Below are 14,043 nucleotides of genomic sequence, written 5' to 3'. Positions count from 1 at the left end.
TATTCCATTTAATAGATAAGCCATATCTTCTTGATCCATTCTTCCGTTGATGGACACTTAGACTCTTTCCATATTTTGGCTATTGTTGAGAGTGCTGCAATGAGCATTTCCCTATGCATCAGCACTCCTGTATCCCTTGGGTAAATTCCTAGCAGTGCTATTGCTGGGTCATAGGGGAGTTCTATTGTTAATTTTTTGAGGAACCTCCACACTTTTTCAGAGGGGCTGCACCAGTTTACATTCCTACCAACAGTGTAGGAGGGTGCCCATTTTTCCACATCCTCGCCAACATCTATAGTCTCCTGATTTGCTCATTTTAGCCACTCTGACTGGTGTGAGGTGGTATCTCAGTGTGGTTTTGATTTGTATTTCCCTGATGATGAGGGACAATGAGCATCGTTTCATGTCTGTTGGCCATCTGGATGTCCTCTTTGGAGAAGTGTCTGTTCATGTCTTCTGCCTGTTTCTTCACTGGATTATTTGTTTTTTGGGTGTGGAGTTTGGTGAGTTCCTTATAGATTTTGGATACTAACCCTTTATCTGATATCTGATATTTGCAACTATCTTTTCCCATTCCATTGGTTGCCTGTTAGTTTAATGGGTCGTTTCCTTTGCCGTGCAGAAGCTTTTTATCTTGATTAGGTCGCAGTAGTTCATTTTTGCTCTTGATTCTCTTGCCTTTGGGAATGTGTCAAGTAAGAAATTGCTGTGGTTGAAGTCAAGGAGGATGTTTCCTGCTTTCTCCTCTAGGATTTTGATGGTTTCTTGTCTCACATTCAGGTCCTTTATCCATTTTGAGTTTATTTTTGTGTATGGTGTGAGAAGATGATCTAGTTTCATTCTTCTGCAAGTTGTTGTCAAGTTCTCCCAACATCATCTATTAAAAAGGCTGTCTTTTTTCCATTGGATACTCTTCCCTGCTTTGTCAGAGATTACTTGGCATACATCTATGGGTCCAATTCTGAGTTCTCTATTCTATTCCATTGGTCTATGTGTCTGTTTTTGCGCCAATACGATACTGTCTTGATGATGACAGCTTTGTAGTAGAGGCTAAAGTCTGGGATGGTGATGCCTCCCGTTTTGGCTTTCTTCTTCAATGTTACTTTGGTTATTTGGGGTCTTTTGTGGTTCCATACAAATTTTAGAATAGTTTGTTCTAGCTTTGAGAAGAATGCTGGTGCAATTTTGATTGGGATTGCATTCATTGTGTAGATTGCTTTGGGTAGTAGTGACATTTTAACAATATTTATTCTTCCTATCCATGAGCGTGGAATGTTTTTCCATTTCTTTGTGTCTGCTTCAATTTTCTTCATAAGTTTTCTATAGTTTTCATCATACAGATCTCTTATATCTTTGGTTAGGCTTACTCCTAGGTATTTTATGTTTTTTTGTGCAACTGTGAATGGGATCAGTTTCTTGATTTCTCTTTCTGTTGCTTCATTATTGGTGTATAAAAATGCAACCGATTTCTGTACATTGATTTTGTACCCTGTGACTTTGCTGAATTCATGGATCAGTTCAAGTAGGCTTCTGGTGGAGTCTATTAGGTTTTCTATGTAGAGTATCATGTCATCTGTGAAAAGTGAAAGTTTGACTTCTCCTTTGCCAATTTTGATAACTTTTATTTCCTTTGGTTGTCTGATTGTTGATGCTAGGACATCCAGTGGTGAGAGTGGACATCCATGTCGTGTTCCTGATTTCAGGGGGAAAGCTCTCAGTTTTTCCCCAGTGAGGATAATGTTAGCTGAGGGCTTCTCATAGATGGCTTTTATGATGTTTAAGTAAGTTCCTTCTATCCCAATTTTCTCGAGGGTCTTTATTAAGAAGGGATGCTGTACTTTGTCAAATGCTTCTTCTGCATCTGTCCAGAGGATCATATGGTTTTTATCTTTTCTTTTGTTAATGTGATGTATCACATTGATTGATTTGCGAATATTGAACCAGCACTGTAACCCAGGAATGAATCCCACCTGGTCATGATGGATAATTCTTTTTATGTGCTGTTTCATTCGATTTGCCAGTATCTTGTTGAGGATTTTTGTATCCATATTCATCAAGGAAATTGGCCCGTATTTCTCTTTTTTTTGCTGGGTCTCTGTCTGGCTTGGGAATCAAAGTGATGCTGGCTTCATAGAATGAGTCCGGAAGTTTTCCTTTGATTTCTATTTTTTGGAATAGCTTGAGAAGAATGGGTATTAACTCTGATTTAAATTTCTGGTAGAGTTGCCAGGGAAGCCATCTGGCCCAGGGCTTTTATTTGTTGGGAGATTTCTGATAACTGATTCGATTTCTTCACTAGTTATGGGTCTGTTCAGGTTTTCTATTTCTTCCCGTGTGAGTTTTGGTAGTGAGTGTGTGTTTAGGAATTTGTCCATTTCTTCTAAGTTACCAGTTTGTTGTCATGTAATTTTTCATAGTATTCCCTGATAATTTCTTGTATTTCAGAGGTGTTGGTTGTAATAAGTTCATTTTCATTCATGATTTTGTCTATTGGGTACTCTTTCTTTTCTTTTTGAGAAGCCTGACTAGAGGTTTGTCAATTTTGTTTATTTTTTCATAAAACCAACTCTTGGTTTCATTGATCTGTTCAACTGGTTTTTTGGATTCTATATTGTTTATTTTTGCCCTGATTTTTATTTATTTTTTTTTCTCTTCTCCTATTGGGTTTGGGGTGCTCTTGTTGCTCTCCTAGTTCCTTTAGATGCGCTATTAGATTTTGTGCTTGCACTTTTCTAATTTCTTGAAATAGGTCTGGGGGGCAATGTACTTTCCTCTTAGGACTGCCTTTGCTGCATCCCACAGAGTTTAAATTGTTGTATTTTCTTTTCATTTGTTTCCATATATTTTTAAATTTCTTCTCCAATTGCCTTACTGGCCCATGCATTGTTTAGTAGGGTGTTCTTTAAACTCCATGTTTTTGGAGGTTTTCCAGACTTCTTCCCATGGTTGATTTTAAGTTTCATAGCATTGTGATCTGAAAGTGAGCATGGTGTGATCCCAATTCTTTTATATTTATTGAGGGCTGTTTTCTGTCCCACTATGTGATCTATCTTGGACAATGTGCCATGCGCACTTGAGAAGAAAGTGAATTCCATGGCCTCAGGATGTAGAGTTCTAAATAGATCTGTCAAGTTCATGTGGTCCAATGTGTCATTCAAGTCCATTGTTTCTTTAGTGATTTTCTGTCTAGTTGATCTATCCATTGCTGTAAGTGGAGTATTAAAACCCCCAGCTATTAGCACATTCTTATCCATAAGATTGTTTCTGTTTGTGATTGTTTTATGTATTTAGATGCTCCCGTATTTGGTGCGTAGACATTTAGCTCTTCCTGATGAATAGACCCTGTAAGTATTATATAGTGCCCTTCTTCATCCTTTGTTACTGCCTTTACTTTAAAGTCCAGTTTGTCTGACATAAGTATAGCTACTCCAGCTTTCTTTTAACTTCCAGTAGCATGATATATATTTCTCCATCCCCTTGCTTTCAATCCGAAGGTGTCCTCAGGTCTAAAATGAGTTTCTTGTAGACAGAAAATAGATGGATTTTGGTTTTTTATTCATTCTGCTACCCTATTACCTTATGTCTTTTGATTGGAACATTAGTCCATTTACATTCAGTGTTATTTTTGAAATATATGGGTTTAGAGTCACTGTGTTCTTTGTAGGATACATGCTTTTGGTGGTGTCTCTGGTACCTTGTGCTCCTTGCAACATTTCCCTCATTGAGTCCCCCTCAGGATTTCTTGTAAGGCTGGTTTAGTCTTGATGAATTCTTTCAATTTTTGTTTATTTGGGAAGACTTTTATCTCTCCTTCTATTCTGAATGACAGGCTTGCTGGATAGAGGATTCTTGGCTACATATTTTTTCTGTTTATCACATTGAAGATTTCCTACCATTCCTTTTTGGCCTGCCAAGTTTCAGTAGATAGGTCTGTGACCAATCTGATAGGTCTTCCTTTGTATGTTAAGGCCGTTTTATCCCTAGCTGCTTTCAGAATTCTCTCTTTGTCCTTATATTTTGCTAGCTTCCCTATGATATGTCCTGCAGAAGATCGATTCAAGTTACGTCTGAGGGGAGTTCTCTGTGCCTCTTAGATTTCAATGTCTGTTTCCTTCCCCAGGTTGGGGAAGTTCTCTGCTCTAATTTGTTCAAGGACTCCTTCAGCACCTTTCCCTCTCTTTCCTCTTCTGGGATTCCTATGATATGGATATTGTTCCATTTGATTGTACCACCCAGCTCTCGAACCCTCCTTTTGTGTTCCTGGATCAGTTATCTCTCTTTTTCTCAGCTTCCTCTTTTTCTATAATTGTGTCTTCTAATTCGCCTATTCTCTCTGCCTCTTCAATTTGTGCATTGGATGCCTCCATTTTATTATGCATCTCATTTTAGCATTTTTTAATTCATCACAATTATTTTTAAGCTCCATAGTCTTTGTAGTAATAGTTTCTCTGATGTCTTCCATGCCTTTTTCAAGCCCAGCAAAGAATTTTATGACTATTGTTCTCATTTCTTATTCAGTTATGCTGCTTATATCTGTTTTGAGCAGTTCTTTACCTGTCATTTCTTCCTGTAATTTCTTTAGAGGAGACTTCTTCCATTTCATCATTTTAGCTAGCTTTCTGTCTCTTGTTAGTTTTAAAAGCTTGTTATGCACTCTGCACCTGCGAGTACTGCTGTATTAAAGAAAGCTCTTTGACTGTCCAGAGCCTGTCCATTCAGGAAGTGTTCTTTGAATGGTGTCTCTTGGTCTCTCTTGTTGAGACTTTGGTCATTTTATTTCCCTACTTGTACTGGTATTTGGGACTCTCCACCATGTGTACTTTGGCTTGTTTCTTGAGGTAGCCCTGAAAAAGAAAACAGGCAGACAAACATACATGGAACAAAGGCACACAAACACACAGACAAATCTGACAAACATGCAAACTGAAAGGTAAAAAGAAAAAGAGAAAAAAAAAGAAGGGAAAAAATAAAGAGGAAGGAGAAAAAACAAATAATAAAAATAAAAAAATAAAAAAGAAGAAAAGAAAGAAAAAACCCAAAAGACAAAGGACAATCTAAAAGCATAAAACTGGATTCCCAGCTATAAATAAAGAGCCGGGTGTATGCAGTGCTGATAGAAGAGCATATACAAAGAGAGAAATGACAGGGTGGGGAAGAGCGAAATTGCAAGAGACATGACCAGGCAGAGAGACTAAGAGGCTTAATTCAGAGAGAGAAAGAGGAGAATATGGTAAGAGACGAGGAGAAAGAAATGTGAAGATAATGTTACCCAGAGAAACTATATAGTCTGATTACTCCAGAGAGAGAGAGAGGTAGTGGTGGAGGTGTACAGTATACATCTAAAGAATAGATTAAATGTGACTGTTTAAGCAAACCAGTGACCAGAGCGCCCAGTCTGGCAGACGGGAGGGATACAAATGAGACAAGTGAAAATATATCTGAATAGAAAAAATTGATCTAGAATTAATCACGGTAGTGCATCCATGTTGGTCTTGCCCTGGGCTCCGGTAAAAACAAAACAAAACAAAACAAAAAACCCAGCTCTTTAGCAGGAATGGGCGTGGTTTGATGTAGGTGGGTCTTAGCCTCCACTGCATCCTGCAGGCTGCTTCCTGAGGTCCCAACTTGGTGGAAAGCAACTCACTCTTTTGGGTCTGCTCTCTCTGTGCCGTGGGCATAGCCAAGGTGGGTTGTGCTCTATGTCCCAAGCCACACCTCATTTCCAGATCTTAGTCCCCACGCCCGACTGATACTGTCTGAAATATAAATCCACAGGCCGAGTCCCTCTGAGCAGTTTCAAACTGGCCGCCTCCCCACTGGGAATCGAGCCAAGCCAGAAGAGTGGCGGAGCAGCTTCAGGCGCGCTGCTTCCCTTCCAGGTCGAGCTGGTGAGCAGAGGAGCAGTTTCTCCTGGCGTTGCCTGGGACCAGTGCGTCCCGCTCAAGGTCAGCTGGACAGCTGGAAATTGGATCCCTCCGTGTCCCGATCCGAGGTTTTTCTCTTCTCCAGGGACAGGGACAGTTTCTTGAGCAGTTTCAGCCACTCTTTCTTTTCCCCTCGATTCACCTCGGCTCCCTGCAAAGGGGGCTTCTTCCCTTCCCTCCGTGTCTCCAGTCCCTGCCCATTTTTATCTTCCCCAGTTCTCACTCATGCTATAAGGTTTTCTCAGTGGACTCTATCTCCTTTTCCTCCCAAACTCCTGGATTCTGTAAGGGTTCCTATGGCTTCAGGCCTTCTCTGTTTGAGAGATGGGGGCGAGTGAAATGTACGGAGCTCCCCACTTCTCTGCCATCTTGCCTCCCTTCCTTAGATAATCCTTTATAGAAGTAACAAAGCGTCGTGCAGATCTGTTATGTTTTAATAAAAGAAATACAAAATAAAATAGTAGTGATTACTTGCAGTATCAAAAGGTTCTCTAAGAAAGTATTTTACTAACTATATCCCTTTGTTATAATGAATTATTAGCTCTTTAACAAAAAAGCTGAGGACCAAGACACTTAAAGATACTTGTTTTCCTTTTGATTAAAAAGAAAAAACTAAGGAATTTAAAATATAAAGGAAATTTAGTGGGTTTGAAGATTTCCTAAATTTCAGAGTACACTAATATTTCAGAATACACTTAAAAGAAAGAGTTTCAGGTGTACTCTTTAAAGGCCTTTAAAATCATTTTTTCTCTACCATCTTCCTATTACAGGCTTCCATGGTGAATGCTTTTAAAGAGTGCCATCTAGTGTTAATTTTGGAACTGTGATTTATGGATTAGAACACGGGAATTTTAGACCCAGGAAACAGAAATCAGAGTCCTCATGATTGACAATATTCTTAAGAAATATGACGAAAACACCATCAATAATTTGATCTCAAGATTGTGTATGTCTGCATCTTTAAAATAAACTGTGTGTACACATCCATGCATTCATTCAACAAATACTTCTTGATTTTATCTATCTATCTATCTATCTATCTATCTATCTATCATCTATCTTATTCAGGTTTTGTTTTTGGCAGAGCGGTACACAAAACAAAATTTCTACTCTCATGGAACAATCTACCTGTGAGAAACAAAATATATAGTATGCTACCACAGTAGTAAGTATGGAGAAAAGCACAGAAAGGTTTTTTTTTTTTCCGTGAGGGTGGGGTTTGGAGTTTTCAACTTAAATACAGTAACCAGGGATCATCTCAATAAGAAGCTGACGTTTAAGTAAATACCTGAAGGAGATGACAGTGTGTTCTAGGCACTGGAAACCATTCCAAAGGCGGGAGTGTATCTAGTGTTTTAAAGGAATAACAAGCTGCTCTGGCTGGAGTATTGAGTGATCAGATCAAGGAGATCTTTGTAGTCCATTGTAGGAGCTTTGCCTTTTCTCTGAATAGGATGGGAAGATATTGGAGTGTTTGAGTAGAGTATTGACCTGATCCTACTCCATTTTTAACAAGATCACTTTGGATGCTCTGTTGAGAATAGAAGAGAGGGGGAGGTAGGATGGAAAGCAGGGTTAGAAGATAACTGCTATAATTCAGAAGAGAGGTGATTGTGGCTTGGATTACAATGGAAGCAATGAAGATGGTATAGAAATAAACAGATTTTAGATATATATATATTGAGGAATGAGAGTAAGTTTTAAATTGATTGGTTATGAAGGTGTTAAAGAAAAGAGTAATTAGGGGCACCTGGTGGCTCAGTCGGTTAAACGTCCAACTTCGGCTCAAGTCATGATCTCACAGTTCATGGGTTCGAGCCTCGCATCGGGCTGTGTGCTGACAGCCAGCTCAGAGCCTAGAGCCTGTTTCAGCTTCTGTGTCTCCCTCTCTCTCTGACCCTCCCCTGTTCATGCTGTCTCTCTCTCTCTCTCTCTCTTTCTCTTTCAGAAGTAAAAAAAGAAAAAAAAATTAAAAAATAATAAAAAGAGTAATTAAGAATGACTCCAGGTATTTGGCTGAACAACTAGAAAGATGGTGTTGCATTAACTGTCATGGAGAGGATACATGAGGAGCATACTTAGGGTGTGGAGGTGAATGATTTTGGACATGTTAACTTTGAGATATCTTGGTTATCAACATCTAAGATATGGGGAACTTCAAATATTTTTCTCTTGTGATTCAGCATGCTCGTCATAGTCAAAACCCACTTACTTTAGGAGAATTTATTTCTCATGATGGAGTGAATATATATACCCTCTCCCCATTATTATATTGTAGTCATAACACAGCAGCTGCTTGGAGGACCAGCATGGCAAAGCTTCTCCAGGCAGCTCCCAGTATTCTTGGTTACTTCTTATTTCCTATCCTATTCATTTCTTGTTTGTATTACCTGTAGTGAGACCCCAAAGTACTTGATTGGGAGGGTTCTATTGGCAAAGCACCTGAGGTATGCTCATTTTATAAATTTTTTTAATGTTTTATTTATTTCTGAGAGAGAGAGACAGCATGAGCAGAGGAGGGTCAGAGAGAGAGGGAGACACAGAATCTGAAACAGGCTCCAGGCTCTGAGCCTGCTGTCAGCACAGAGCCCGACGCAGGGCTCGAACCCATGAACTGTGAGATCATGACCTGAGCTGAAGTCGGACGCTCAACCGACTGAGCCACCCAGGCGCCCTTTGGTATGCTTATTTTAAAGGCGTGTAAAATTACCTCCAAGACTAGTTAATTGCATGGGGTGGGAATCTTTCTTTTGGAAGCCATTTATTTAGTCCAGGAACAAATTCTTGTGGAATCATATCTATCACAAATCCTTGCTGATTTCTAGAAAAAGTTTTAAAATATTCATCTTTTATTTCAGCTTCCAAATTACTATACCCTAAGGCCTATTAACCACTTTGATTTATCCTTCAGGTGACCCAACGAAAGAGGAAAATGAAAGGCATTAAGAAAAGTCTGACAGAAGAATATCTATACTTGGACTTTTCTCACCAAATAGAAGGTTGCATCTTTCCTCTTCACACATCTGTAACTTTATTTTTGTTATCATACTGTGACTGCAAAATCTTCAAAGTTGGCTTAGTCCTCACAGAAGAAAGCACAGATATTTCGCTAAAAAACGCAGTCCCCCAGGATGTTGAAATACAGATTATTTCAAGGCAAGAGCTTCCAGCAATAGTCCAGAATTGCTGTTTACCTGCAGTAGTAGAAAAACCAGACAATTTCTGTAGAGCAGGACTTGCAGTTGTGCTGAGGCACATAATCCAGAAATCATATGAAGCTGACTCTTCCAAGAAGGAAATTTTGGAACTTCTGGGTTTTAAGAAGACTTGCTTGAAAGCCTGTGCTGAAGTAAGTATAAGGCCCCTTCTGTTATTTAAAGCCATAAAATGATAACACTCACTCGACCATTTATTTTAGCTTTCTGCAGTAGGCTAAAATTGCGTTTACTTAAAAAACCTATAGTAAGCAAGGAAATAAAGTAGCCCTTCATGTATGCCAATATTTTGGTGCAGTGTTGAGAAATAAGAATTTAAGATTTCTTTTGTGAGGTTTGGAGACATTATTTCTAGACAATGACTTCTTTTTTTTCTTTTGTTTTAATTCCATTGAGGATTTTGAAAACAAACTTTACACATGAACAGGAGCTCCAGTAGCACTGCTTTGAAAACCATGCTTTTTAGGGATGGATGGACTTTGAAGGCTTTGGGAAGGAAGGATTTATTCATTAAGAGGATGCGGGACATTAGCATGTATTCCCAGGAATAGGAATGCTAAACCGTTGTTTAGTGTTGTCACTTTTGAAACACTTTGATAGCATACAAGCCTAGCCCAGGGGTGGTTTAGCTCAAGGCTTAAATTGTCAAAACCAGTCTTGTTTCCCAAGGGAAAGTTTTCTTCAAGCTACGTTGAAAGTAAAGAATCCTTTCATCTCTTGTCTTGTTTTGTTTTGCAGGTCAGTCAGTGGACCAGGCTATGCGAACTCACCATCCCTTTAGCTATTGAGAATTTTCTCAAAGAGTCTTCTGACCAGCACCCAACTATCCCTGCAGAAATACTACAGCTAGAGCGAAAGCTCGGTGAGCCCGTTAGAGTGCATAACGATGACAAACTCCGTCGGCAGAAGCTGAAGCAACAGAAGGCTGCTGGGGGTGGGCCTGCCCTTAGGCAGGTCCATAGACAAGAAACATCTGAAGAGTTGGACTCTTCATCCAAGAGCCTGGAACTGCAAGTGGCTTTCTCAAAGTTCACAGTGTACGAAGAACCAGCTACTACCAACAGGGAACCCTCTCACATCAGAAAAGCGAAAGTGTCTGACCTTCCGCCCCTGGAGCATGTGTTTGCAGAAGGCCTGTACTTCACTTTGGCAGATATCGTGCTCTTGCCCTGTATCCATCATTTTCTGGTAAGGGTTATCGAGAGTGGATACGTTCCACTGTAAGTCTGAGTCTATGAAATTGCCTAGGCTTGCATCCCTATTCCATTTCTTGCTATCATTGTGCTCCTAGGGAAGTAATTAATAGCTGTCTGCATTTTCTTATCTGTGAAGTAGAGATAATAGTACCTATCTAGTAGGATCAGTATGAGGAGTAAATGACAATTTGTGTGTGAAGTGTGAACAGTGTTTGGCACATGGCAAGCTCTCATTAAATATCTGTAATTATTAGGACTTTTAATTTTGAGTTGCTAAAATTTAACAATCGTTATGATGATTAATTTCAAATTGCTCTTGTGATTCCCTTCATATATTAGAAGATCCAGTATTAAAACACCAAAAAAATCTTGCCAGTTATATTTTATAATTAAGTAGCCCCTTAAAATACTAATTGCATTATGTTAGGTATTATTAAATCAGAAATATTTTATCATTTTGTCTATGCTTCTCTGTTCCTTACAGGATTATGGAAGGTAGCTATTCAGTGTTGTAGGAGAATATAAGTGGAAAATGTTCTTTCCTAGTATGAGTGTGTGTGTGTGTGTGTGTGTGTGTTTATTTTTCTCTCTGCAGAGCCAAAAAGAACAAGGTAAAAATAATATTAGAGTGAACATGGGAAGCTATAGCTCTCTGCAGCTTTCCACTTGGCTTTTAAGAGCTGCATTTTTCTTGCTTGGAAGTGTTTCACCCTTCCCCCTAAAAAGGAATCAGATATCAAATTTTATTCTCATATATCATATATCAACACTTCAGGTATCTCTACTGACAAATGAGAAAAGATGTCTAATGAAAATCTATTTAGAGGCTGTTGCTCCACTAATAAGTTAGGTGGTATTAATCAATTGGTATTTTCTTAAAGAACATTTCTTCCTCCCCCACCCCCCAAATAGAAACAAAATAAGATTAGAAACGAAAATAACTTTAAATATTGATTAACATTTTAAGTGTCCATGTTTGCATAGTAGCCACAGAGCTCAGTGTGGAGAAAACATCAACTTTTTTTTCTAGTCTAATGATTTCTAAATTCTCTTACTCCTGACCCTCCACTTTATTAGCAACATCGGTCATTAGACCAGTCATTTGAATACATATGATGAAATACTGTTGGTGTTTGTGGCTTCTTGGCCCTCTCAGATAACTGTGTTTGTTTACACTTTTGTAAGAATTGAATCAAAATGCCACATCATTCATTTATTCATTTGAGAATTTATTAAAAGCCTACTGTATATAGCAGGCACTGTTAATAGTCACTGGAGATAGAGTAATGAGCAAAACAGATAAAATCCTGGCCCTCATGGAGTTAGTATTCTAGTAGGGAAAGGTGGAAATGAACAAGCAAACAAATAATATATACATAGATATATATTTTTTTTTAAATAATAAGTGGTACAAAGAAAATAAAACAAAGTGATAGAGAAGATAGTATCTGCTTTCAAACTCAACAAAACAAATATAAAACTGGATTTATCTGTATGAAGTTGACTTAGATCATTATCCAAACATCCAGTTTCAGCTAGTTTGTGTATGATTTTAGCTTAATTTACATACTATTTACCTAATTAGGATCAATTGAGGCTGAAGTATTTTTAATTGAGAGAGATTTTTTTCACCCTTTCCATTCAGGTAGGACATCTACTAGCCAATACTGAGTAAATTTACCTAATACTACTGAAGAGCTCTGTTCTTAGTTTAAAACAGGGGAAAACTTATACACTCAGCCTTCTTTATTACACATATTCTATGATTCCATTTTTCTCTTTTGGCATTTATATGTAAACTAATTCTCAACAATATTTTCCTTTGCTTGTATTTATCTTGGATCTGTATAGTTTCTTTCAGGGTTTAATCTTTCTTTGCCAAAGCCTTGATATTATTTCTGTTATGTTTATTTTCCTCCTTTAAGTCATCTTGGGTTATAAAGCAGTTCAGGTAGTGGCTATGATGGAGAACCTTTATGCTTGCAGTAATACACATTGAGGTGATGGAGTGATCATTTTAAATGATCAGAATCAGGATCAAGTTCATGGTCAGGAATGAAAGTTAAGTTACTAAGTTTGGATCAGAAACATAGAACCAAACCTAGAGCAGGGATATTTGGCCACAGGAATAAGGCCAAAAACATAAAAGAGAAGTCAGTTTTGCTAAGTCAAATTTTGGAATACCAGAGGTCAAAATTAGAAGAGCTAGGGAAAATACACAGTTCCGTTAAACAGAATAAAGTCAAAGATGCAAAACAGTAGTGAGTAGAGTGGCCGAGGTGCTGTGTCTAAATCTGCCCCAAACATTTCCTTTTCAGTGCATATTAGTTTGCAAAGTTAACTCAGTAGCCCAGCACTTTGTTGTAGAAGGTGCCTGACAAAACCCTCTCCAGAAAGTTTTAGGAATAGATTTTATGTTTTCCCTCTTTAAGTCATTTGCCAACATCTTCTAATAGTTAGTATAGCAACCATATGGGAGAAATAGCAATAAATAGCTAAAACCCTGCTGTTCCCTGATACCAGGAAATTGTATAGTTATTTTTAAGTTGCTGCTAATAAACAAGTATCTATCTAAAAAATTAAAAATTTATCTAAATTTTTCTAATTTATCTAAATTTCCTGGGCACCTGGGCAGCTCAGCTGTTAATCATCTGACTTTAGCTCAGGTCATGATCTTATGGTTCATGAGTTCAAGTTCCACATCCAGTGAGCTTGTGCCCACTTGGGGTGAGCACGAGCCCCGCTTCGGGTAAAACATAAGCCCCACTTTGGGCGAGCCTCTTCTCTCTCTCTCTCTTTCTCTCCCTCCCTCCCTCTCATCCCCTCTCTCCCTCTCCTGGGATTCTCTCTCTGCTCCTCTCTTACTTGCGCCCCCTCAAAAAAAAAAAAAAAGATTATTCTACCCCTATAAGACAAAATTTGCCAGTTTATAAAATATTTTTTGTAAATTGAATACTTGTGATTTAACCTTTTACATGCTAACTCTAAAGCTTTGAATTGAGTTTTTAAAAAGTATGACACATTTATTACTAATGTAAAATTATTGTAGAAATTTATTTTTAAGCCAAAGTACCTATATTAAATATCTCATTCACTGTCTCCATTGACATAAAAGTAGGGATAAAATGGGAATCTCATTATTGGCTGGCACATTGCAAAAAACATGGATACCACTTATTTAGTGGTTAATGTGTGCATTCTATATCCTCTCCTATGCATTAGGTCCTTAAGAATTTAAGTTTTTTTTTTTTTTTAATGTTTGCTTATTTTTGAAAGAGAGGGAGTAGCAGAGAGAATGGGAGACAGAGGATCTGAAAGAGGCTCTGTGCTGACAGCAGAAAGCCTGAAGCGGGGCTCAAACTCACAAACTGTGAGATCATGACCTAAGCCGAAGTTGGACGCTTAACCAACTAAGCCACCCAGGTGCCCCAAGAGTTTTCAGTTTTAGTAACCCACCAGTTCTAATCTATAAGTAAAAAAATACAGAATTGGGATTATATTTCCATTTAGATAGATTGTTTACTGCTTACACTGCTTACCTAAACATGTATTTGTTATGACATGTTTCCAAAAGAGTAAACATGGCTAAAGAAGTGATATAAAGTACAAAACATTTTATATAATAGGTGATAGGAAAGTGATGCAGTGGAGGAGATATTTAAGATAGATGTAACATCTCGCTACTCTCCAGACAAATTTTGCTGCCCT

At 38.2% G+C, this 14,043-nt stretch overlaps 1 protein-coding gene across 3 annotated transcripts in view; it reads left to right on the top strand.

Annotated features, from left to right (window-relative positions):
- Positions 1-14,043, top strand: part of GSTCD (glutathione S-transferase C-terminal domain containing) — a 138,723-nt gene that overhangs the window by 7,780 nt on the left and 116,900 nt on the right. For 2 of the 3 annotated variants that reach the window (XM_039255608.1, XM_039255609.1), the window contains exons 2-3: positions 8,836-9,273; positions 9,878-10,327. In XM_039255608.1, the coding sequence (XP_039111539.1) occupies positions 8,836-9,273; positions 9,878-10,327 (888 nt within the window). Of the gene's footprint in view, positions 1-7,945; positions 8,016-8,835; positions 9,274-9,877; positions 10,328-14,043 lie in introns of those variants that run through there. The other variant, XM_039255611.1, reaches the window with a different exon arrangement.

The sequence above is a fragment of the Hyaena hyaena genome, unplaced genomic scaffold (assembly GCF_003009895.1).
Source record: "Hyaena hyaena isolate Hyena2069 unplaced genomic scaffold, ASM300989v1 scaffold_535, whole genome shotgun sequence".
NCBI classification, from domain to species: domain Eukaryota; kingdom Metazoa; phylum Chordata; class Mammalia; order Carnivora; family Hyaenidae; genus Hyaena; species Hyaena hyaena.
The sequence above is the reverse complement of the archived record's forward strand: the minus strand, read 5'-3'. Positions and strand labels throughout refer to the sequence as shown.